This window comes from Saimiri boliviensis, chromosome 8 (genome assembly GCF_048565385.1).
Source record: "Saimiri boliviensis isolate mSaiBol1 chromosome 8, mSaiBol1.pri, whole genome shotgun sequence".
Taxonomy (NCBI): domain Eukaryota; kingdom Metazoa; phylum Chordata; class Mammalia; order Primates; family Cebidae; genus Saimiri; species Saimiri boliviensis.
Genome location: NC_133456.1, coordinates 7,956,579 through 7,982,780, shown reverse-complemented (window position 1 = coordinate 7,982,780; position 26,202 = coordinate 7,956,579). Strand labels below are relative to the sequence as shown.

The 26,202-nt window shown below is 49.1% G+C and overlaps 1 protein-coding gene across 19 annotated transcripts in view; it reads left to right on the top strand.

The window, feature by feature from the left end:
• Positions 1 to 25,468, top strand: part of CACNA1D (calcium voltage-gated channel subunit alpha1 D) — a 321,073-nt gene extending 295,605 nt beyond the window's left edge. For 15 of the 19 annotated variants that reach the window (XM_074403661.1, XM_074403655.1, XM_074403658.1 and 12 more), the window contains 8 exons: positions 12,276 to 12,392; positions 13,070 to 13,437; positions 14,149 to 14,175; positions 15,443 to 15,592; positions 16,989 to 17,152; positions 20,362 to 20,486; positions 21,695 to 22,015; positions 22,806 to 25,468. In XM_074403661.1, the coding sequence (XP_074259762.1) occupies positions 12,276 to 12,392; positions 13,070 to 13,437; positions 14,149 to 14,175; positions 15,443 to 15,592; positions 16,989 to 17,152; positions 20,362 to 20,486; positions 21,695 to 22,015; positions 22,806 to 23,099 (1,566 nt within the window). In that variant the 3' untranslated portion in view covers positions 23,100 to 25,468. Of the gene's footprint in view, positions 1 to 1,340; positions 6,684 to 12,275; positions 12,393 to 13,069; positions 13,438 to 14,148; positions 14,176 to 15,442; positions 15,593 to 16,988; positions 17,153 to 20,361; positions 20,487 to 21,694; positions 22,016 to 22,805 lie in introns of those variants that run through there. The other 4 variants (XM_003936562.4, XM_074403664.1, XM_074403666.1 and 1 more) reach the window with 4 other exon arrangements.
• The last annotated feature ends 734 nt before the right edge of the window (positions 25,469 to 26,202 follow it).

Sequence of the window (26,202 nt, the reverse complement as noted above, 5' to 3'; positions counted from 1 at the left end):
GGGAAAAATGCCCAGTGTTGTGTGTTCAAAGTGATGGTAACAACCAAAATGAAGGCTTATCTTTGATCTTGCTGAGAGAGCGAATATGAATATTAATATGAATGACGGCCAATGAATGAATGACAAACATGGGCTGTGTGTGTATTTGGTGGGTTGGTAGATGGCCTTGTGTGACAGTGACCTGCTGATTCATGGTGAAACCTCTGCTCTACCCAAACAGCTGCAGGGGCTGGGGAAAGAGGCATATGTGGGTTGGCAGGTGGACCATGAATCCGACTGAAGACGTTGATCTTCCTTCCTCAGATCACGTATCCTAAAAGTAGCTGAGGGAATCATAGGTTCAGTCAAACAGCCCATTGACATCTCAGGTGGTAGGATTTACAAATGAAGCTTTTTTACTTCTATCCAATCCAGTTTGTAAAAGTAACAGCTCTCCTCCTGGATTGCAGTTCACAGCTAGCCTCAGGGAGACAAAGCGAACTGCCGAGATGTGTTTGCAGATTGTAAGAAGTCTCTGGTCCATCCATCCTTGAGGGCAGTGTGGCCAGGTTGGTTATCAGGAGAGGGAGTGATGAACATCCTCCTGTAGGCTTGTCCTTAAAGTAACCCCTGCCCAGAAGACGAGGCTGGTTAGGTTGTTTAGTTCCGTTTCCCAGTGCTTTTGGCTTGTAGGAACTGCTTATTGTTCTGGGGGCCTAATTGGAACCAGAATTTGATGACTTTTCTGGAGGGGGGAACAGAGTCTGTCATCAATGGTCAATGTCCTAATTTATAGCCATCAAGTTAGCTAGGTACCATAAGAATCTTGCATTTTTTGTGGACGGCGTGGAGGCCACTTGGACGCAGGGTCATTTATACTGTTTCTGAACCCCAAGACTTCCCAATTAGACATCTTCAGCACTTTCTCTAGTGGCTGGAAATGGTGTTCTGATGTTTTAATACATGCAGAAACAACACAAAGCTAAGTATTTATCAGATTTCACCTATTGGATTTACTGAGTCTTAAGTTGAAGGGTTGAATGGCATGAATAATATAGTGGCAGGTCATGGGTTAAAAGACTCTTACATTGCACTGCAATAATATTGAGGGTTTCTCCTAAATGTTTTTATTTTATTGTTTATAGAGTTTCATTTTATTGGTGAAATGCAAACATTTCCAGTTAGATGATACCAACATATTTTCACATGGCTCCATTGGGAGCTGAAGCATCGTCTGTAATTTATGTTGAGAATGCAGCCTAGAAAAATTAAGTTGTGTTCATAATCTTAACAGATAAACTGAAAATGTACTTGATTCTGAAACATTAAACAGAATTTTTTTTTTTTTTGTCTCCTCGAAGGATAATTCGAATTGCATTTTGGCTTCCTGTGCTGTAGAAATGGCTGTGAGTGTGATTTGTTACTCCACGTTTAATTAGCATGAGGAGGCTTTCCTTTCTGCGTGATGAAATACTGGGTGGCAATGTAGCAGGTAGAAAAATATGGTGGGATGGCAGTTCCACCAGTGTAACTAGGACAAGGACACAGCCTCGGGAAGCCCCTGAGAGTGGGCGTGGCCTGTTGAGATCGGGGATGACTTGCCTCCTCCCATGGCAGGGCGCCCCATGGCTGGCGGACTGATTGCTAATGGAAAGTGGAGCGTGGCCGTCGCAGTGTGAGCAGAAGTTTGGACCTAGGCATGTGCGTGCTTGTGTTGCATAGGGTGCAGTCTGTCTGAACAGCTTCCGGAACAGGCCCAAGACCTCTGTGCCCCCACCCCAGAGAATGGTTTTTCAAGGACGCACAGACACACTGTGGTTTTGAACCCTGTGGGCTCCATCTGATCTCCCTGTGTTCAGACCAACTGCATTGCTGCCTCCCTGGTGAAGGGGAATGGCTTGAGCTCCTGGATCCATGTGTGGGGAAGAGCTCGGCATCCGGTGTCTTCTGGCCTCTGTGGTCTGAATGAGTGTGCAGTTTCCATGCTTCCATCCATGTTCATCATTCAAACCAACCTTCTCTCCAGCCCCTCTACAGAGGGGACCAAAGAGAAGCTGCATCTGGCCTTTTTTACTTTCCTCTTGCGCATCTCCTACATGCCATGTTCACTTTAGGTTGACTCAGCATTCGCTCGTCATCCATTGTTGCTACATCCGAGTGACCTGCAAGTTTCCACGAGGGGCAAATAAATAAAGGAACACAGCCATGCAGCCATGAAAACTCCCGGTCCCCTTCCCAGCAGACAACAGTGCATGCCGAATGTCCCATCAGACTTTCTAGATGAGGACATCTGTGCAAGTTACAGACACTAATTAGTCCAGTGTCTTGTGGATGAGAAAAAGACCCCACAGTGGGATAAGTTTTGTTCATTTCTCTTTCTTTCAACTTCAAGAATTTCCTTTCTGCAAAAGACACACACTCCAGTGGAATCCGAGGACACTGTGTTCCCCACTCATCCCACATGGGATCCTTCCTATTTCCATTGTAGGAAAGCTTTGGAGGGATAGTCCTTTTGCCTGCTTGGAAGTTTGGTTTAAGGAGGAGACCGTTATTTCTCAGTATAAAGAATTAGGTTGTTAGGTTGAATAATTGTACAGATATGCCCAAACTGCCAGATGGTGATGCAGCTGGTTGAGGGGAGATGTGGGTGGGTATATAAGAAGCAAAGGACTCTCAGCCCCTGAAGTGCCCCACGTGGCCTTCTTAGGGAGGCTTGGTGCATAAAGACTGAAGAAAATGGGATCCTTCACAGAGATTTAATCTGTAGAAGGTTAAACACCTGTTACCTTGTCACCTTAGTGTAAAAAGTAGTGGAGTTTGATTTTATTTATTTATTTATTTAAAAAAAAAAAAAAAAAAAAAGCATGATTCTTCCTGAAGCCATCAAAAGCCTCTTTTTAAATTTTTTTCTTTTTTTAATCTAAGAGGAGAACAGATGCTAACAGATGAGATTTCACTGGCTGATTCGTTTGTTTCAGATGCTTGAACGGATGCTTTAAAATTTTCTGCCTGAGCTACGGCACCAAGCTGGTTAGTCGGAAGGCGTTTGTGGCTAAGGCCTTGAAAGGGAAAAGTCTCAAGTGGGCTTATTTCTACTGAAACAGCATTTCGGAAGAAATGCAGGAAAACGCAGACCCAAGGCCCCAGGGAGACCCCTTCCAAGCAAAGCACTCCTCCGGAAGGTGGAAGCGGGGCCGTGGCTCATCTGCGGAGCCAGGGCTGCCTGTCGCCGACGTTGCTCACGGTGGTTCTTTTTCATGAAAGGGAACGTGCAAGGCTTAACAGTTTTCCCTTCCAAGCAGAGACTCAGAGAAAGGGAAAGAGTGAGAGAGAGCAAAGGAGGGGGGCAGCTGCCCCACAGAGAAATGAAATGAACACAACTTCCTGATGCTGGCCAGTAAAACAAAAATTTTAAAAAAATATAAAAAGATTAAGCAGACCTACCTAAGGTGGGCATCTGACTCCGTTCCAAAGTCCTGCATCCCTAGTTTGCCCGAACTCCCAAAGACTGGCAGGCCCCTCGGCACTGAGCTGACAGAGTTCCTTTTGTATGCCAGTCCGCCATGACCTCCTGAGCGTTCGGCCCTGCTCTCTGCAGTGACCCAGTCCAGAATGCAGTGAGACGTGGACAGGCCGGGAAGCTCAGATACACCCATTGAAACTAACACATACACCCGCATGCCAAAACCAATCCAGGCAACACCTCAGGTTCCATCTTAACGTGTCCACGGGAAACACCACCACACCCAAACCTCATCTAACATTGTTCGTCTTTAATTCGTGCTCAGAGCCAGTCTGGGGATGCCTCTTTGGAAGCAGTGTGGTCTAGTTTCAAGGACACTGGGAGTCAGGGAACCTGGGTTCTAGTCCCAGCTTCAGCGTTCACTTGCTGCGTGACCTTGGGCAAGACACTTAACCTCTCTGTGCCTCAGTTTCCCCCATCTGTAAAATGGGGTTAATAATGTCGACCTACCTCACAGGGCTGTTGTGAGGAATAGCTAAGTGATTGTAAAGCACTTTGAACGTATAATTGCTTATTATTAAGATTACAACAATAATAATATCATATGCCTGTTTACTACCAGAACTTGAAGAAATTCTTGTTTTCCTTTGATCTCTTTTCTGTTCTGTACCGTACTTATCCATTGAGAAGGAGAATTCCCCCCTTTTAAAGATACCTAGGCAATGCACAAAGATGTCTACAGAGGTGACTCTGCAGGTTGCATTTTTACATCTTAAGAACAGCAGATTTTTGCCCAAGAAGTTGGTCGATGAGGGTGTCTCATCTTGAATTCTCAGCTGATTCCCAGTGGTGGTTGGAGAGTTTGTACATCTGATGCTGAGCCCAAGACACCCGAAGTTGCCAGTTAGGGTTTTAAGGTCAATATTCAAAAGTAGCCATTGTGCAGAGGTTATGGGGAAGAATCTAAAAAATGTGAAGTCTCTTAACTGTGTAGAGAAAAGAAGGGCTTAAGAGCCCCTTTCACCTGCCCTGATATGTATAGGCTGGAAGCTGTGTGTGTGTACGAGTGTGTGTGTATACATGTGGGGTGTGCGGAGAGAGGGGAAGAAAGAGCCAGCAGACTCTGGGGCAGCCCTATTCCAGTAGAAGTGGACACCACTGGGAGCATCCTAGGAGGGTAGGAGTCTCAAAGGCTGGGCAGAGGGTGGGAGCAATGTCACCAGTGGGAAGTATGCTTTCTGTAGGCTTGTCCTAGGCATGACTGGCAGGTCAACTTCAGCCTCAGGGTCTTTTCCAGTGGTCTCTTTGTTTGCCCATGACATTTGCCATTGGCTGCAGTGCTCACTGTACCATGAGGTCTGACCTACCTGGACTTCAGTGGACCTGCTGTCCTTATTATGGAAATGGGCCTAGCTCCTGACTCTGCCCCCACGTGTGTAAGTGTGCAGGCTGTAGTAATGTCCAGGAGCTCGCAGTAGGTGTTGTGGGTTCTCACAGCACAGTCTGTAGGGCCCAAGGGCAGGTTTTCCTGCTTCATATTGTACCACGTGGTGATGTGGGGGATGGGGTGGAAAGCCAGGAGCACGCCAGTGTGGCCAGGCCACTTGTCAAGATGTTGAAGCACAGTTGCACCTGGTATCAACAGCTGTTGCCCTTGCACCTGAGTCTGCTTCCCTACTGCCAGCAGCCCAGACCCTCCCGAGACTGCTCTGTGACCCAGCAACTACAGGTCTAGTGCCTGGCATTGCAGGGAGCCTCCAGAACCCTGCTGTGATCCACAGACCCACTTCTGCTGTGATTGGGCGGTTCCTGGGTATATTAAATTATAAGGATTTATTAAGAATGTGATGTATCATCCCTGAAAGGGAAGCTGGTCAGCCCTGTGGGTGCTGGTGAGGAGCTGATCTGCCCTCAGACAGTCCTTCTGTCTTTGACCCACCTCATGTTGAGTTGATTCAGTGCTGAAGGATGGCATGTGCTTTCCCCCGTCTGTGTCACCCTGTCTCAGAGGGCCAATGTGACCGACCTTCTAGATCCAAGATTCCATACACACAAGCCTTGGCAGAAAGGCCCCAACTGATTCAAGTGAGTGGCGTTTCCACGCGCCTTCTCCACACTCCTCAAATAAGTAAAAACTGGCAAGTGGCCACTTTCTAGATGGGACTAAGGGAATGGTTTAAATGGAACAAGAGAATCCTCTCCACTTAGTCCTGGCTGTGTCGCTGGGGAACAGCCCTGGCTGAGGTTGGTAGCCAAGGCCGGATTAGCAAAGACAGACAGGAATCGGGAGGGCCGCCTCCAGCTTCAACTCAAAAGGGAAAGAAGGCTTCCTAGACTTGCTTTGCAGTCAAACTGCAGACACCTCTGTCATTTCTCTTAAAGCCTTGAAAGAAGAGTGTAGCTTCTAGTGTAGGGAAAGTTGTGAGAGATGACTCAAGTTCATTCTTTAGAATCTTCACAGACACACACAGCAAACTTGGCACCTCCAGCACCAGCATCCATAGGCTAAACTCTTCAGCTCCTGGATAGAAGATGAGAGGCAGGCTAGTATACTTCATAGGGAAGCAAAGGTGAGATTGGGTATCAGGCTCTTCTCAAATAGCTTACACTCTGGAACAACCCAATTCAAAGTTAAATTAATCCACTGGACTATTGGATACTACATTCTTTACTCTTTCTGGAAGTGGCTAGTGGCGCTCCTTTGAGAATAGTAATTATGATGCTCAGCAGTCTTTGAGAAGAAAGAATTACTGAAAAGAAGTCAAGGCAAGTGATGTGATGTAGTAGTCAAAGGTGGTAATTATCATGGCTTGTTATTTAGTACCATGCACTTAAGTGTCCTTCAGCAGCCCAAATGTGTCACGATTCAATGATCTGTGCGAAGGAGCTGACTAAGACTTATTAACAGTTCCAGGGTGGGTAGAGACCCAGGTGAGTTCATTCCTCTTGGCATCTCTTAGACCTAGGAGACACACTGTTTGGAATAGTGGAAAGGCACGTCGTTCTAAGGCATGGTGGTGAAGGCAACCCACTAAGTGCCACCCATTAAGAAGTACCAAAGGCTGGTTCAGGGAAGCCATGGCAAGGCCATTTCTTACAAGAGTGGAGAAAGGTCCACAGAATAGCAGGAATCCTAGATGGGGTAAAAAAAAATCTGATACCTGAGGAAAAAGTAGTGGTGCCTATTGGAGGATAGATTGGTCAGCAGTTATTGAACTTTTTGGTCTTAGGACCCTGTAAATATTGAAGACCCTGTGGGTCAATATTTACTGTCCTAGAAATTAAAACTGAAGATTTTTAAAAACAAGAATATGCAAGCACAAAGACGCCAGGGTGATGACATCATGCATCAGGTAGCCTTTGAAAACCTCACTATACCCTCATGAGAGGATGAGAGTGTACAAGGCAAAGAACATCCTGGTCGCATTATGCAAATCACAGTGACCTCATGGACCCCTGAAGGTGTCTCGGGATGCCCCAAGGTCCCTGGAGCACACTTGAGAACTGCTGCTCTGGGGGAATGCTACTCAGTCCCCCTTAAAGTCAGAGGGTGCTGGAGCCTTTTAATCATCTCCCTTGTTAAAGAGGCTCCTGTGCAGTTGTACTGCCCTAACTGGAGCCCTTCTATCCCTCCAGCCCCTTCCCAATCTCAGCCTGCTCCCCCAAGGCATGGAGCTGCCTGTGTCCCTGTGCCTGTGTGTCTAGCATGGCTGAGTCTTCCTGCCTGTGCTGATCTGTGGGTGTAATGGTCTGAATTAGGGCAGCATAGGAGGTGTTTTTAAAAATCGGCTCCCCTAAGTGCACCACTGGGACCAAGGATGTGTGCCCAACAGGATCCGTTTCAGGGATAACTTGTGATCGTTTGTCATCCCCATAATGACTTAGGAATATAAGAGCTCTGCTAGGTTAGTCAAAAGGGGTTAGCCTTGATCAGATGGCACCCCACAGTCCTGATTATAGGTGAGTAACTGTGTGAATCAGACTGGAATCCGGCGCTCTTTCCCAGTAGGCACAGTGACTTTGCCTGGGTGGTAGTCGAGGTGGGGGGTTTGGGAGAGGTGAGGCAGCACAGTGTCACAGGCAGAACAGGCCTAGGGGCCGAGTCCTCCATGAGCCTTTGACTCATTCGGGCACATCATTTCACCACATGGGAGTAACCTTGGCTATCCCTTCCTCCAGAATCTAGTGGAATATTCGTACATAAGCTCACAATGACTGGTATAAAGATGCTACCAGAATAGAAGTTGTGATTTACAGCTTCTGCTAAGCCTAAACTTTACAGAGTGCTTTGTTATCAGGAAAGTGGCAAGAAATTCTGTCATTAAAATTGCAACGGAATCAGATTCTTGATTGCGCCAAGAATCAAGGTGGAACTGAAACAGAGAACTCTCAGATTGTGTGCAGAGAAAGGTCATAGATTAAGTAATTTTTTTAAAGTTTCCTTTATCTTGCCAAATGATGAGAACAGTGCAATCCCTAGGGGAGCTCTTGAGGTCACGTTACCCCTGACTTTTCAGTGACGGTTGGAATCACTGTGTATGACTAACAGAGCACCAGGATTCCAACCCTTTATATCTGACACAAGGACCATTCACAATGGACACAAAGGCCACTATCACATTTTCCCTGGAGGAGGGTGGTGACAAAATGAGGGGTGTGCCCATGTGTGATGTGCTGAGGAGGCGGACAGCAGCTTGCAGATGAGCAGGTTTATTCCATAAGAACTTAGTCTCATTCTGCCTTCTAATGGAGCTAGGCTAAAAAAGGTTCCCTCTCATTGGGTATGGACGGAATCCTGCTAAAGGGTTAACCAGAACTTGTCACCAGCGAGATGACTGTGTGCAGGGCCAGCCTACGCTAAGTGCAGCCCACCTGTGATGGAGAACAGGCTCTGCTAGGGCAGGGTTCTTTGGCTGGAGTCTGAAAACCTGGCACCTGTATCCTGAAGATGAATGGGCTGGCCCAGTCCCGACTAGAGACGTGCATCTCTTATCTCCACTGCTACAGTGTAGGTCCAGGGCGGGGCTCCGGGCACTTCTGCATGCTTGCCGTAGCACCGTGATGGCTGGTGTGTCTAATGGAGCTAGCTTAGGGACATAGGCAGCAAAAGCATTGCAAATACATCCAGGCAGGAGACACTTAACACTAAAAGTGGGCAGGAGAATGGAAGGTAAATGGGTGTTCATATTTGATGTCAAATTATTATCATGTTATGCTATTCAGAAGCATTTAGAGGGATTTTCGGGTTTTTTTTTTTGTAACTTAATCATTAATAGAGTATGAAATTCTAACTAAATGGTGTCTAAAATTTTAAGCAGCAGTTTTCAGGCAAAGCGCCAACATTTCTTTTTAAAAAAAAATATTTATAACATCTAGCATTTTAAAATCAACCAGAAACTAGGCTTGATTCTGTTTAATATTTTCTAAGATTAGACATCTTAAAATAAGTCAATAATGTTTATATTTTGTAGCAATTCTGTGTTTCTTCAAAACCATATTTCTGCTGTAATGTTAATGGAATGACTTTATATGGCTTTAATTGTGTTGGTTTAAGTGCTAATGACCACTTTTCAAATTAAAATAGTATTTTGCCAATAGAGATAGACACAGATATGAAATATGAAAGAATAGATAATTTTACCGATTGTAAAGTGTCTATCCCAAGGAAAAAATGTTCTTTTTTTTTTTTAGGGCTGTGGAAAAGTTACTTTTTCAAGAGTCTAAGATAGTTTTCTGTATTTCTGGGGATTGGAACTTGTGCCTATGGAATTTTGGGAGCAGCCTAAGCGCTACCTTTTAGCTTGATATGTGTGCTAGAAAAACTTCATTACCATGTTTTGTGATATGTAATAAATTCAGGGTGCTGTGCTTAAGCTTCATGTCAACTCTAGTTTGGGAACATCTGTTTCCCTCACTCCCAGTCTTGGGGGACAGCCTGACCTAGCCCTACCCGGATCACATGTGAAAGAGTAGAGTCAGTCTCTGACTCTGGCGAGGTGTGTGTTTGCCTGCCTGAAGCAAGCAGAATATAATCATGATTTCTGATTCTCTGCTTCTGTGTCTGGGAAGAGCGATGCTTTCTTTCCTCCTCTAATGTCTCTTTATAAGTATGTTGTCATTATTTGTCTTTGGAAGTGGCAACTTGGGCCACCTTTCAACCTTCTCCATGATTTATGTTGCAAACAAATTCTCTGTCCCATGTCTGTTCATTGCACTATCTTGTCGACTGAATCCTAATCTTGTGTATCACTGAAGATGTGCTGGAGACAGTTTTTGTTTCTATTATGCAATTATGTTATATGTGTATTTCAGTGAAATGTCAACCCGTCAACAGAGGATGATGTTAAAAATTATCCAAATAAATAGTTTTCTATTTCTTTTAATCAGACGTAGTCCAATCAGTTGAATGACAGTAAATAGGATTATCTGTTATTTAAACTTGGGAGCATTCCTGGCCCCTACTGCCTTGTAATATGGATTAATGTACCAAATTTATGTGGAGGTGTCAACTTGAGTGCATTATAACCTATGTTTATTTTGTGGAAGCAGCAGCAGGTGTCTCAAACCTTATCTTTTTGTTTGGGAGCCTCAGATATGTTAGACTTTTCTTCCTCGTAGATCCAAAATCATAAGTAAAACCCTTGCTTAGTTCATCATCCCTTGACAGTTACCCTAGGAAGCTCTGAATGAATGAACTGCAGGCTATCGAATACTGCTGGCTGTTACCTTTTTCACATTCCTGCAGCTTTGCTGTGTAAGAGCTTTTACCAACATAACATGACAGTTGCCTTCTTGATGTTTCCATGAGAACGGCAGGTGGGTCCACCTTAGAACCAAATGACTTCCCAGGGTCAGATAAGAAAACTCGGGGATTCTGAGAGAGGAAGAGTGTGTGTGTGTGTGCGTGTGTGTGTGTGTGTGTGTGTGTGTGTGTGTGTGTATGCACATGTATGCACAAGCGTACCTACATGTGCATGTGTGTACATACATGCTTCCTGAGCCTGTGATCAGAGGGACAGGAGAATGAGAAGTAGGCTCACTGACCACCCTAAGAGCTGTCTTAGTTTGACTCGGGACATAACTGTCTGTCCCCTATAAGATCCCAGCATTCCTAGCCAGGAAGCTTAAAGCTTTCTTTCCAGGCTCTTCCTTCACCCTCAGAATTCACTAAATGGAAAGATCTGCGGCTCACTCTTCACAGAATGGTTCAAATCAAACCCAGCCTGGCGCCATTTTTAGCAGAATTGTCTCAAAGCCAGGGTGGGTGCTTTTATGCACAAGGCTATTTTTATAAGGGCCTCTTGGGAACTTCCTGTGTGACTTTACATTCTAAATTAACACCACCGGCACTGGCATTGGCAACTGCATGGGACCAGTTTTGAGCATCTCCAGACAGTGGGACCTAGGCCTGATGGATCTGGCCAGACTGCAGCCACCAACCCCTCCTCCTCCCTGGCCACTGCTGGGCATCTCTTCTACTATGTGCATGTCTCAGGGATGGTCATCATGCCTCTCTGTCCCTGCCACAGCTGCCCACATGCTACCACGTGTTGTGGAGGAAGGACAGGGAAGCCATCTCCTCCCCTTAGGACCCGTGACTTAGCCCAGCTTTCCTTTGCACACCACCCTGAGGTTGAAGCATTTGCCTCACAGCCAATGTCTTAGCTGTCCTCCAGGCCTTTATGGCTACGGAGCTGTGGGCAGACTGCTGATGAGTGAGGAGGAGCTGCCTGGATACAGGACCCTAGACCCAGGGCAGAGAGGACATGCCTCCTTCAGATGCAGGTCTTTTTGTGGAGAAGGATAAAGTTGCCATGCAGTCCCTGTTAGTCTTTAACTCAGCATACTGTTTATCTTCAGATTGGTGGTCAAAACATCATAATTCTCTCCGAGCCGGAGCAGTACCATCTCCCATGTCCCATGCGTAAGCATCCTGAAATGCTTCCCTAATGAAGTCATGAACGATGGAAGGGCTTCTCCTGGGACTTGTCCCAACAGAGCAGGAACCAGAGTGAGGAAGGCAGCTGTGGGGGCCCCAGGGGAGATGCAGAGTATCTGTGAGGGGCCCAGAAGGGTCTCCCGGTAGGATCATCCAGTGGGTCTTGCACTGCCTCCAAAGGCTGATGAGCCACTTTCAATTAGTTGTGGTCTTCAGAAAGCAGACCCTGTCACCCCATATTGGTGAATTCTCAGCCTGCACATAGGCCACAGGCGAGAGTATCCCCATGCCCTCTGCGTGTGTGTGTCAGTCTGCTCTGTCGTGGTCTGAGCGTGCTGGTGGTTGCAGTATGTTGTGTCACTCACTTGTTCATGGTGTTTTAGCAGAACCAGTGGCCTGAGGGCTGCTTGGTCTGTTTGTGCCTCTGGTGCCTACCCCTAGGCTTCCTCATCCTAGATGCAGCAAGGGAGTCCACATCACCCTCCCTTTAGAACGGCCAGGCTGGGCTCCTTGCCCTCCTCTGGGCTTGGAGAGATAGTGCTTTTGTGGGCGAGCCTACTGAAGTCTGTCATTGAGACAGGGGCATAAGCTCTTGGCCTGGTAGACCCTAGCACTAGTAACCAGGTGGTGTTCCCTGGAAGTGGGGGTATTTGCAAAGGAGGTTACTGGTTTGCAGGCCTCAGGCATCCTACCTAGGACCATCTTGACCATCCGGATGCCTGATCATACCAACAACCTTTAGACTGCCTTCAGTGACATCAGTCAGTGCCCTGGATTAGCTTTTGGAGAAGCCTTATTCCCCTCTGCTGAATCAGGCAGGAGCAAAGCCAGGACCCAGGCTGGCCCCAGGGCCCACGTGTGGTCTAACCTGTTCTGCCATTTTCATTGATCTAGGCGGGATTAAGGACACTGCATGACATTGGGCCAGAAATCCGGCGTGCTATATCGTGTGATTTGCAAGATGACGAGCCTGAGGAAACAAAACGAGAAGAAGATGATGATGTATTCAAAGTAATTATTCCACGCCTAGCTTCACACTGGCCACCTGGAAATAGCAGGGCAGGACTCCAGTTTGGGCAGTTAAAGATCCACGGAAGAGTCTGGAGAATGCAGCCCAGCCCCCGGGTCTAGAGGGGCTTTCAGACCACACCCCCCTCCTACAGACCCTCCCCATGCATCAGCACCTCTTCTAGGTCCAGGCCAGCTCCTTCCCTGAGCTTACCTACCTTTCCCTCATTGTCTGCTTCTGAGGAGCTCGGCCACATCCACTGGCCATGTGGATGAGCGTCCTGGGTCCTTCGGGAAGCTGCCCATGCTACCCTCCTCCTTCCCGGGCCAGTTCTTTGATCTACCAGCTGGCCCTCAGCCCCCCAGCCCAGAGAGCATGCCCACCAGCCAGCCCAGATCGGTATAAGTCACCCCAACTTGGAGCAACTGGAAGAGCACACTTGAGTGACAGCCGACAGCTTGCTCCCCGGCTCAGGAAATCGGTAACCTTCCTCATCTTGGGGGAACCAACTGCCACACAGTCACATTCACCCTGATCATTGAGACACTGAGATTGTTTTACAGGGATCCTACGGAACTTGCCTAGAATTTGTTTTTCATGTAGAAAAAGTTACCTAACATAGCTAGTCTGCATCAAATACTTGTTAAATTACCTGGTGTTGTCTCCCATTATTTTGCAGAGAAATGGTGCCCTGCTTGGAAACCATGTCAATCATGTTAATAGTGATAGGAGAGATTCCCTTCAGCAGACCAATACCACCCACCGTCCCCTGCATGTCCAAAGGCCTTCAATTCCACCTGCAAGTGATACTGAGAAACCGCTGTTTCCTCCAGCAGGAAATTCGGTGTGTCATAACCATCATAACCATAATTCCATAGGAAAGCAAGCTCCCACCTCAACAAATGCCAATCTCAATAATGCCAATATGTCCAAAGCTGCCCATGGAAAGCGGCCCAGCCTTGGGAACCTTGAGCATGTGTCTGAAAATGGGCATCATTCTTCCCACAAGCATGACCGGGAGCCTCAAAGAAGGTCCAGTGTTCAAAGGTAACCTTGATGGTGTGTTTGCACTTTCTGATGAGGTGCCCTTGTTGCGTCTGGTTCCACAGGGCAAGGCGGGTCTGTCCTCCACGCTCTGGGGCATGGAGGAGGTTCCCCATAGGCATTTGCGTCAGGATCTGTGAGAGCCCTCCAGGACATTGCCATCTTGGACACTTTCCACATGATGGACCTCAAGGATAAGGGCCACGTGCCATCTTACATCCCGTCAGGGGGGCCGAGGGGCTTGAAAACACCAGCAGCCACGAAATCCGCCCTCCCAATTGTGCTCACATACTCTGTGACAGGGGTTGGTGAATTTTTTTCTCTGAAGGGTCAGTGAGTCCGTATTTTAGGCTTTGAGGATCACACAGTCTTGCAGCTTCTCAGCTCTGCCGTTGCAGTGTGAAATATGTAAGTGAATGGGTGTGAGGCTGTGGCCCGGTAAAATTTCCCCTGTGGTCACTGAAATTTGAACTTCATGTATGCGTATGGTGAAATCTTTTTTGTCTTTGGATTTTGTTTATTTTTTCAATCCTTTATAAAAACCGTTCCTAGCCCATGGGTCATAGAAGACCAGGTGGCAGCCCATGTGTGCATGGTGAATTGTGATTTGCTAACCCCTGCTCTAGGAGGTAGCTTGATATTTGCATTGCAAATTTGGTTGGAAATTAACTTTTATCTTCTCCCTCCTTCCCATGTTATGCCTTTCCTGGATAGAACCCGCTATTATGAAACTTACATTAGGTATGTGCTCATTACCTGTGTTTCTGTGTTAAATACTGTGATGGTATGTTACCAGTTGGCCTCTCTGAGTGCTGAGGAATGAGAAACATTTTTTTCCAGCCAGCCTATTAAAGGTTATCGTGATTCATGGCTGGGGACTCGGAGGTCAGAAGTCGTTGTTTCTAAGCAAAGGCACCTTCAGATCCGTATCTGTGTTGACCCTGTTGCCATCCAAGGACTGGTGTCCACACACAAGGTGCATCCCATGGGCTGGATCCTGCAGGCCTCATGATGGCACTAGGAGCAGGCAGTGTGCACTTACGGGGGCCCCAGCCTGTATGGCTGGAAGCTCTGGCTGCTCTCTGACATCAAGCTTCTCGTGGGTGCTTTGCAGCATGACCCAAACCTCCTGAAGATCAGGAATGGGATCTTGTCATTTTTCCTTGTAGCCCTCAAGATATGTGTAGTATCTCCACACGTATTGACCTGAGTTGAATTGTGGACAGAATGTTTATTTTGTTGGGGGTGGGGGGAGCATAGGTCTTCTGGCATCGTGTTATCAAGAGAAGTCAGGAGCCACGTGGGCCCAAGCAGGGTGCGACAAAGTGGAGAAGTCTGAGGAAGCACCATCCTTCCCTTGGAGCGAGGATCAATGTCGCCAAGTCTTCTTCTGAGGACTGAGGCCAGGAGGAGCCGGGTTTCAGGGAGACTTTCCACAGGCCTGGGGCAGGGCAGCCTTTGGGAACGTGGTAGACATGTTCTGTGACCATTTCCCCTGTGGCACTGTGTCCAGAACTCGCTTGGCCTTCCTGATTTGATATAGCAGGAGATCGGTGGCCGGGAAGCTCCTTTGTTCCAGGTTTTGAAGTCACACTGGGCTGGAGCTAGGGGGCTAGAAGGAGAGGAAGGGATCTGAGCAGATGCCCTGGGACCCCAGGGTCTTTTTCCTGGGGCCACCAACCACTGTTTGCAGCACTCTAGGTCCGTTTTGTTGTTGTTGTTCTGTTCTCCAAATTGCACATATTCCTTTGACTCCAAGGCCTCTGGACACAATGGTTTGACACCAACATTGTGCAGGGCACTGAGAGAGACCCCATCCTGGCACGCACACCACAGACACACACACGGCGCCATTGCCAGAAGCCTGAACAGTCCAGTGCTGCTTGAATCCTTCTTGGGAGAAGCCAGGAGCACCCGGGCAGGGTCACTGGCTGCATGCACAGGTGCGGCTGCAGCAGCAATTATCTGCCGCCTGCCCAGGCTCTCAGATCCTCTCTCCTAACTTCAGGTCCGACTCAGGAGATGAACAGCTCCCAACTATTTGCCGGGAAGACCCAGAGATATGTGGATACTTCAGGGACCCCCGCTGCTTGGGGGAGCAGGAGTATTTCAGTAGCGAGGAGTGCTACGAGGATGACAGCTCACCCACCTGGAGCAGGTGAGCTGCCCTGGCTCCCACAGAGAGCAGGAGGCCGCCCTGCCTGGCGCTGTGCCTGCTCAGGAAGCCAAGGGCCATCGGCAGCTGAACTTGGGCTTCCCCCAAAAAGCAAAATGGGAGCAGAACCTCTGGGCCACAGGGAGAGCTGGAATTGGAGAGAGCCACAGAGAGGCGGGCTGGGCCTCTTCTTTCAGACCTGTTGCCTTATTTCCAGCAGGGACCTCTGAGGCTTTTTAGTGAAGGCTCGGGAAATGGGAGCTGGGTCTGCTTCATGGCTGGGTTAACGTCTTCCCACCACCCCATCTTTGGGGAGATCAGTTTTTGCTGAATTAATACTGGGAGCTTTGGCAGCCCCGGGTCTCTGTGTGTATAGTGGCTTGGCCAGCCTGGAGCTTGGCCAGGGTCGTCATGCACAGCGCCTGCCTCCTGCCCCTTCAGGACATCTCTCCTGGAGGTGAAGGAACAGGGGGTCACTCAGCAGAGGGGTCTCTCTGGCTTCTGTCCACCAACAAGAATGTTTGTGGTTAGAATGGGCACTCTGCTTTGGGAGGGGCAGCAGGTGGCACAGGCAGATGAAAATCACTCTCTGCTGTCTTCTCGGAACCGCACCTCACTATGACCAGGGGCCCAGTGAAGTGGAAGTGGAATGGCAGTGAGGTGGCATCTGGCATCTGAGCCACAGCCTGACCCTCACCCTCTGCTCCTGTGGCCCTTCCCCTGTCTCCTTCAAATGCCTGACTTCTGGAACCATTGACTCTGAGCCAAATGGATTTGTGTTCCCTTCTCTAGGGCTCTTGCTCACACTGTGGCCCCTGCTTGGGTGCCCTCACTCCATCTGCTGGCCTCATCCCATCTTTCAAGGGCCTTCTCTAGGGCCTTGCATTTTATTTCCATGACTGGAATTGAAGTCCGCCCCCCACACACCCCAGAAAAGAAAACCTCACAGAACCACATGAGTTCCTGTCTTCCAGCATTGGCCCTTTCCAGCTTGCATTCGAGTTCTGTGTGTTCATGGCATTTTCTAAGCCCACTGAGGGTGGGCTCAGGCTTCATGCATCCCTGGTGCCCAGCAGCTGGCAGAGGGCAGGCGCTCAGGAGAGAGGCTCTCCCAGAGGGAATGAGTGGGTGAGAGCCTGGCTCACAGGACATCTGCGATCCACGTTTGCCCAGGAGCTGAGCGATAGAAACTCCCAGCACACCCCTCAGCACAGGCCTTCAGTCCTCAACCTTCCTGTAATGGCCCTTGCTTTCCACCTGGAATCTTCCATGAAACTGAGGTCAGCCTTGTTCTCAGCCAGTTCTACCTTCCTCCAAGGGAGGAAGGTGGGTGTGGCAGGGCCGACTGAAGAGCTTGTTACCTAGAACCTTACTGTCCCATCTCTTTTCTGACTGCCAGGCAAAACTATGGCTACTACAGAAGATACCCAAGCAGAAACGTGGACTTTGAGAGGCCCCGAGGCTACCATCAACCCCAGGGATTCTTGGAGGACGATGACTCGCCCATTTGCTATGATTCACGGAGATCTCCAAGGAGACGCCTACTACCTCCCACCCCAGCATGTGAGGCCAGATTTTTTGTTCTGGGTGGAACCTCCTGGGGAACAGTGTGCCTCTCCCCCAACCCCCACTCTGGGGGCCAGTGATGGATGTGTGCTGCCAGGTCAGGACCCTTAGTCCTCAAGACAGCCCCGGGCTGGAGAGCATATCTGCTCTCCTTTCTTTCTCATCCACATCCCACATGATAGAGCTGCAGCCTCTTCAGTGCTGTGCTTGACTCACTTCAAAAACAGAGAGGCTGTGAGGGCCCTAAGATTGCACACACACAGCTGGTAAGGGGTGTTTGCATACATAGCATTGTCTTCGAACCTGGGACCATCCTGAGAAGTTGGCACATCACACACCTGCTTTTGCTGTTGTCAGTCCTGCTCCACTCTGTGATGGGGTGACTGAGCCCTCAAAGGGGAAAAATGGGCTCAAGTGCAGAGCTGGCTGTGCTCCAGGCCTGTCTTGCAAAACTCCACACCTCTGAGGGGCACCTGGGCATTCTGGTGTCCCATCTGTCCTCAGGCCTCTCCAGGGCTTATCTTCTTCCTTCATCTTCCCTCTTCTTCCTCCTTCACCTTCTTTCTTCCTCCTCCCTCCTCTTCCCTCCTTCTCCTCCCTCCTCTTCCCTCCTCTGCCTCCCTCATCTTCCCTCTTCCTCCTCCCTCATCTTCCCTCCTCCTCCCTCATCTTCCCTCCTCCTCCCTCATCTTCCCTCCTCCTCCCTCATCTTCCCTCCTCCTCCCTCATCTTCCCCTTCTCCTCCCTCATCTTCCCTCCTCCTCCTTCATCCTTTCCTCCTCCTCCCTCATCTTCCCTCCTCCTCCCTCATCTTCCCTCCTCTTCCCGTCAGGTCCGTCAGTGCCCTCTGCTCACGCGCAGGTTTTGGACTTGTTGGTTGCCTTCATTCTGGGGCCAGGAAACCCATCCTGCCTAGAGGGGCTGGGGCTGGGGCTGGGGCTGGCTGCTGCCACACGCTTTCCCCCTGCAATGGTGGATGGCAGGAGCTGGAGGGTCTGGGTCATCCTGAGCGAGGAACTCCAGCTGGGGGAAGAGGTGCAGCCCTGACCCTTTCTAGCTTCTGGGTGAGCAGTTTCATTTTGGGCATGTGGGCATTTTGATGATGGTTAAGGACTATCCATTTCTGGAATTTCTGAGGAATGAAGCATATTTTTGAGCAAGACTCTTAATCAGTAACCAAAAATAGCCATGACACATTGGCTTCTGAGTCTTCCAACTGCATATACTGTAAAGAGCACTGCTGGGAGGTACCCAGGGCCCTCTGCCTCACTCCAGATGTCACAGCCCCACTGGGGAGTGTGACCAAACCCATTTCCATGTTTAATATTTAATTCCTCAGCCCCAAACACATGCTGCTAAATGAAGTCCCTTCATTCCCATGAACAGTAGATGAAGCAGGTGCAGAGGAGGCTGGGTGGAGGCCCTCATCCCTGTGAGTTCCTTTGCCTTCCTCAGGCCTCAGCCTTTGTCACTTGCCTACCTGGCCAATCCAGCAAGTACTTGAATCCCACCGGCCACAGTGCTGGAGAGGAGCCTGAGCGGGCAGCAGTGGACCTGCTTATGATTCCTAAGGTGGTTTTGCTTTGCTGCCCTGCAGCTCAGACTTTGGGCAGGGAGAATATTTCACTCTTCCACCTGCATTCTCAGCTGCAGAGGGATTCCCTTCTCCTCCGGAGAGTGTTGTGCAGAGCACACGAGATGGCGGGGATCCGTGGAGCGTTTTGGCAATGGAAAAGGACTGCACGCGGGAGAGGGCTTGCTGCTCCCTCTCCCAGCTCTCAGATCTGGAAACCTATGCTCCATAGTACAGTTGGCCCCCGGGTGGTGGGTAGAGGGAGGGCTTTCTGATGAGGCAGGGTGTGTGTCCCATGTCGGCAACTGAACAAGGAGGCCCCACAGTGTGTACTGGATGCAAGAGGCCGGGACTGGCTGTTTCGTTCCTCTCTGCTGGGCAGTGCCTAGCCAAGGGCTCAGCCCGGCCTCTGTGTGCAGTGGCACTGTGCCAGGGAGCCCTCTCCCAGCTGGGGTCCCTGGGCTTTCCAATAGAGGAATGAGAGGCACGTGGAGTTTTGCCAGGGCTGAGAAATGCCCTGTGACCTGAGGAAAGCACAGTCAAGATAGGAGCCGTAGAAATGCCTATAAACTACAGGTGTGCTCTCGGAGGAGGCCCCTGCAAGGGCAGGAGGTTTCTGGGAGGAGGCTGCTGGCTGTGTCCCAGGATTCAGACTGATCTCCTGGGCCTGGCGCCCTGTGAAGCTGGGCACTATGGATCATCTTGTCACTGCTCAGCCTGTTTGTGAGCCTCTGTTGGAAGAGCTGTTCGCAGGACAAGCGTGTTCTTAAAGTTAGAGGTGTCCTTTGTTTGTCTTCAGTGCTAGAGAAGCTGAATCTTTCCCAGTGAAAAAAATTTGCTTATTATCTGGTCAAGCCTACCAGGGCAGGTAAAGTCCTTCCCTTTAAAACAGGTGTAAACAGGAGCGTTGGCAAGATATCTCAGCCCCTGGGGACACTTAGGGCATCTGGAAGGTGACAGTGGAAAGCATCGTGGGGTTCTGGAAGGACTACATTCTTGCACTGAAGTGCTGTGTGCTCCTCACAGTATGTAGGGCTGGGGCTTCTGACTCAGATCAGTTGCTCTATGGGCTGCCTCCGCTCCTCCTCCTGAGAACAAGTGAACATTTAAAAGTAAGAAGTTCGTACCTTTTTTTTTTTTTCTGGAGACAGTCTCACTCTGTCACCCAGCGTGGAGTGCAGTAGTGCAATCCCGGCTCACTGCAAACTCTGCCTCCTGGGTTCAAGTGATTCTCCAGCCTCAGCCCAAGTAGCTGGAACTACAGGTGTATGCCACCACACCTGGCTAATTTTTGTAGTTTTAGTAGAGACGGGGTTTCATTATATTTGTCAGTTGACCTCCATCTCTTGACCTCATGATCCAACCTCCTCAGCCTCCCAAAGTGCTGGGTTTACAGGCGTGAGCCACCGCACCTGGCCATAAGTTCATACTTTTAAAAACATCCCTCACTGGGGCTTCTTCCTTCATCCTCTTCTCCTGAAGTTTGGAGACCTCACTACCTAATCTTTCTCTTGGACAAACCACTTGCTTCCTCCTGGGCTCCTTGCTGAGCGTAGGGCCACCCTGACTCCGAGAGACAGTGTCCTGGCAGAGAACTTGCTTCACAACTGCATGATGTCCTTTGCTTTCCCAGCCCACCGGAGATCCTCCTTCAACTTTGAGTGCCTGCGCCGGCAGAGCAGCCAGGAGGAGATCCCGTCATCTCCCACCTTCTTCCCCCACCGCACGGCCCTGCCTCTGCACCTGATGCAGCAACAGGTGAGCAGCCACCTGGCCTCATCCCCACACCCCGGGGCACCCCACATAAGACCCACCATCAGGTCACGCCCTTCCCCTTGGCCTTAAGCACCAGGAGGGAAGGAGAGCATCTTCACCTACAGTCTTGCTAATCCTTGTAACAATCCTGCCAAATAGCTATGGCCACGAGCCCCATTCTGCCCAGTCTCGAACAAGTGAGTGGCTGCTGCCATTTGAATCCAAGGAGCCAGCTGTCAAAGCTGGCCTCTCTGCCCAGGTGCCTCCCTCGACCCCCACCACCTCTTCCTGGTGTTGAATACAGATCACACCCCGATGTGATCTGAGCTCAGGGTGTGGGGGCTACTTAGCTGATTCTGAACAATCGGTGTAGCCCTTTATTTTCGCCAAGAAGTAGTTCCTTCCTTTGTTAAAACAGGTTTATGGGTCCGTCTGTGGGCAGGGCCCTGTGGGCACCATGCAGGGTGAACCTGCCCTGCCTACAAAGGGAGCAGTCCAGGGAGAACAATCTGCCCACATTGAGGGTGGCTGCACAGATGAGAGAGTGGGGCCAGAGGCCACTCCCCAGGGCTTTCCCTTGAGGATAAGAATATGGCGATTTTTCTTCCTGAAAGTGTCACATCAGAGATGCCATCCATTCGTGCATGACGAGTGGTGGGCATGGGCCTATGCTGTTTACAGCATCCCTCCCTGCAGAGTGTGAACCCCAAGGTGCATCTGCCGTTGTGGGATTGTAAGCCTGGGGCTTGTACCCAGTGCTTTAGCACATGCCAAATGCGGGCTCTAGGATGTGTTACTCCAGAGCAAAGAGAAACAGCTATGTTTTCATGTAAGTGCTGGGAAGCCGTAGTTTCCCCTGAATGTACTTCGGTATTTAAGCCCGGCATGAATTGGGTGGTGTGTTCACACCCACAGCGTGTTGGGCTTCCCTGAAGCAATTTCATGAATTAGCAACCGATGTCTCCTTGGGAACAGTCATAGGAAATGCATTATGGATTCGGTGGGGGGGGGGGGGGAAAGAAAGCATAGGGTGCTAGAAAACCAAGTCGTCACTGGCCATTCACTCAGCATACTTCAGTGTGCCCATGTCCCTTCCAAGCCTGATCCAGTCCCTGGACTGCCCCTGGAGAGCGCAGCACCCTTGCTTGGTCTGTGTGCAGGAGGTTTGAGGCCAGGACCTCTGGTGTCTCAACACTCCTCTCTCTCCTCAGATCATGGCAGTTGCTGGTTTAGATTCCAGTAAAGCCCAGAAGTACTCACCGAGTCACTCGACCCGGTCGTGGGCCACCCCTCCAGCGACCCCTCCCTACCGAGACTGGACACCATGCTACACTCCCCTGATCCAAGTGGAGCAGTCGGAGGCCCTGGACCAGGTGAACGGCAGCCTGCCGTCCCTGCACCGCAGCTCCTGGTACACAGATGAGCCCGACATCTCCTACCGGACTTTCACACCAGCCAGCCTGACCATTCCCAGCAGCTTCCGGAACAAAAACAGCGACAAGCAGAGGAGCGCAGACAGCTTGGTGGAGGCAGTGAGTATGGCTCTTGGTCACAGAGGGCAGGAAGCACCAGGAGCAGCAGAGGTGCAACCACAGTAGCAGGAAGGGCAGTGGTGGGAGGGTGGCCAGGCTATGAGCCAGTGTCCCTCAGTCAGACACTTCTGAGCAGCAGGAATGTACCTGAAGCATGAGTTGAAACTGGTCACCACTGCTGGCTGCCGTGGCTCAACCTGTAATCCCAGCACTTTGGGAGGCTGAGGTGCATGGATCACCTGAGGTTAGGAGTTCAATACCAGCCTGGCCAACATGGTGAAAACCCTTCTCTACTAAAAGTACAAAAATTATCCTGGTGTGGTGGTGTGTGCTTGTAATCCCAGCTACTCAGGAGGCTTCAGCAGGAGAATCACTTGAACCTGGGAGGTGGAGGCTGCAGTGAGCTGAGATCACGCCACTGCACTCCAGCCTGAGACTCCGTCTTATAACAAAAACAAAAAAAAACCTGAACACTGGTCACCACCATACAACTCATAAATGAGCTGTGCTGGCATTATGGGTGCTGTTCAGCAGTATATTTCAGTTTATACTAAATGTCTTAACCCAGTGGGTTTCACTCTTGTTGGGCCATGTGTAGTTTTTTAAGCTCCAGGACATTTTCAAAGCTATTTACATTAATTCTGTATGAGCTCCAGAAAACATGATTGAGCTGCATCCCCAAAGCACATGGTGCAGTTAAGTTAGCACTGGAGTGGATTTTTCTGTCCTCTCTCCAGCCCTGCAAAGCCTTGTAACACCCCCATGCCGTCCATCCCTCTTTCCTGTATAGGTCCTGATATCTGAAGGCTTGGGACGTTATGCAAGGGACCCAAAATTTGTGTCAGCAACAAAGCATGAAATCGCCGATGCCTGCGACCTCACCATCGATGAGATGGAGAGTGCAGCCAGCACCCTGCTTAATGGGAACATGCGTCCGCGAGCCAACGGGGATGTGGGCCCCCTCTCACACCAGCAGGACTATGAGCTACAGGACTTTGGTCCTGGCTACAGTGATGAAGAGCCAGACCCTGGGAGGGATGAGGAGGACCTGGCAGATGAAATGATATGCATCACCACCTTGTAGCCCCAGCAAGGGGCAGACTGACTCTGGCCTCAGGTGGGGCGCAGGAGGGCCAGGGGAAAAGTGCCTCATAGTTAGGAAAGTTTAGGCACTAGTTGGGAGTAATATTCAATTAGACTTTTGTATAAGAGATGTCATGCCTCAAGAAAGCCATAAACCCGGTAGGAACAGGTCCTGAGAGGTGGAGCTTGGCAGAGCACCCTGCCCTCGGCCCCACCTGCAGGAAACAGCAGGCCCCACCCTCTCGCAGAAGATGGGTGAGGAGGGCAGACCTGCCCTGCCCCATTGTCCAGATGGGCCCTGCTGTGGAGTCTACTTCTCCCATGCACCGGGGCACCAGGCCCACCCACCTGAAGGCATGGCGGGAGGGGGCGGCGGGGGAAAGTAAAGGTGATGACGACCATCACACCTGTGTCATTACCTCAGCCATCGGTCTAGCATATCAGACAGTCACTGGGCCCAACATATCCATTTTTAAACCCTTTTCCCCAAATACACTGCGTCCTGGTTCCTGTTTAGCCGTTCTGAAATACAGTGCGTAAGTCAGAACCCAGCTACCAGTGGTCGTTATAAGGGCAATGGACCTTATAAATAAGGTTTTCTGTGATGTGACGCCAGTTTACATAAGAGAATATCACTCTGATGGTCAGTTTCTGACTGTCATGCTAAGGGCAACTGTAAACTGGAATAATAATGCACTCGCAACCAGGTAAACTTAGATACACTAGTTTGTTTAAAATTATAGATTTACTGTACATGACTTGTAATATACTATAATTTGTATTTGTAAAGAGATGGTCTATATTTTGTAATTACTGTACCGTATTTGAACTGCAGCAATATCCATGGGTCCTAATAATTGTAGTTCCCCACTGAAATCTAGAAATTATTAGTATTTTTACTTGGGCTATCCAGAAGTAGAAGAAATAGAGCCAATTCTCATTTATTCAGTGAAAATCCTCTGGGGTAAAATTTTAAGTTTGAAAGAGCGTGACAATACAGAAATTTTTCTAAAATATTTTGAGTCACTATAAACCTATCTTTCCACAAGATATACCAGATGGCTCTTTGCAGTCTTTTCTTTGGGCAAGAGTTCTATGATTTTGATACTGTACCTTTGGATCCGCGGTGGGTTGCAGCTATCTTTGGTTTTGTTTGACATGAACAACCCTCTGGTAAGTTAATTACAGAGCAGGTCCAGCCGGCTATTCTGCCCCTAGGGCATCCGTAGTTAGGGTTTTCTCTGCTCCCCACACAGGGCGTTTTTGCATCTCTGGTGCACAAATGCATAGATGAATGAGGTACAGCTGCTCTTGTCTTCTGGGGACTGGTGGTGCTGCTTTAGAAATAAGGGGTGCTGGGGTAGGGGGATGGAAGGAGCAACATGGTGATCTATAGGATTGGAATGTTGGGGTCTATACAAATCGTATTGTTGCCTTTTATACAACATTGCTGTACTGTGTGTTCTTTGAGGACTTTTATATGCAATTGAACGAGGGCTGAAGTTTTCATGAGAATGCACTCACACTCTGATTGTATGTTCTGATGAAAACCCACTTTTGGATAATTAGAACGGTCAAGGCTTCCCTTTCTGTCAACAGGAGTAAGCTGACTGTCAAGTTACCTTGGCAGGGATTCCCTGCAATCAAAGAGATAGGTAGCAATTTTGGTCTAAAATTTTTAATAGTATACAGACAACCTGTTAATGATTTTGTTTTGTTTTTTGTTTTTTTTTTTTTTTTTTTTTTTTGTAAATAATACCACTTTGTTATGAAGACCTTACAGACCTCTTCTTATGACATTCTTACTCTGATCCAGGCAAAAACACTTCAAGGTTTGTAAAGGACGCTTTCCTGACATAAATCCTTTTTTATTAAAATGCAAAATGTTCTTCAGAATAAAACTGTGTAATAATTTTGTTATGTCTGGGAGCTCTCCTCGCACAGAGCTGGCGTTTGCCTCCGACAGGGCAGGTACTGTGCCAGGGCAGCTCTGAAATGACGGATATTCTCTTATCCTCCTGGCTCCTTCGGTGCCCGTGGTAACCTCATACCAGCTGCAGGGAGCGCCATTTCTCCTAAAGGGCTACACCACTGTCAACATTATCTTGGACACTGTGTCTCTGCTGGATCCACGGTGTTGGTCTTACTGTGTGGCTTCTCATCAGGCCAAAATTGCCAGACCAGGACCCTGAGTGCCTGGTAGAGGTGACGATCTTTTCCAAAGTCAGCGCTTAAAAACTGGCGTTTTTACAGGCTGCACCACTTCCTAATATCTGTCTGCTTTAAGCCTGGTTCAACCTCTCATCGAATATTAAATTTTTCTTTGTAAGAAATATTTGAAGTTGTAGATCATGTTGTTTTTTGTTTTTTGTTTTTTTCCTTTGTTTTAGGAAAGTGTTAAGAGGAAATGGTTTTTCTTTTTGGTTCCCTTCCCCGCCTGAAAAATACACGTTTTGTGTCCACAAGAATAATATATTGTTCTTTAATCTTGTGTTTTTCATCATCTCACAAAATGTAAATGACAGCTACGATTTCACCATCAACTGGCATCGAGAACTTCACTGAGAACCATCTCTGCTCAGCCTGTGGACTCCGACATCCACCCAGACAGCTGGACCGCAATTTGCCAGGTGTCCCTTTCCAGCTCTGTCCTAAGAAGTTTCAGAATTGGGCGAAGGCCAGGCCTGGTGGGCTGTGAGGGCCACGGCACCTCTCGGTGCAGGCCTACCTTTGTGAAACGGGACCAGGGGCACCCCTTGCTTTACTACTGACCCTGCTGTGAAAAAAAACTGGAGCAGTTTCACCGTGTATACTCATCGGCATCGTAAGTGTCTTTGCTAATTTCATCTCCTACAAAGGTTTTTATTGTTATGATGGGCATCTGGCTGGTTTATAAAAACTAGTTAGCAGTCGAGCTGACATGCACAGAGCCTCAACTCCCTGACTAGAAAACTGATGCCAGGGATGTTTTGTTGAAAAGGTTCTTATTTCTCTAAAACAGTATGTCTTCTCCTCTCCTGGGGACTGGGAGGGCAGGAGAGAATGATGAGCAGGCCTGCACCCTGGTTGCAACATCAGGAGTGACAGGGTGGTCTCAGGGATGT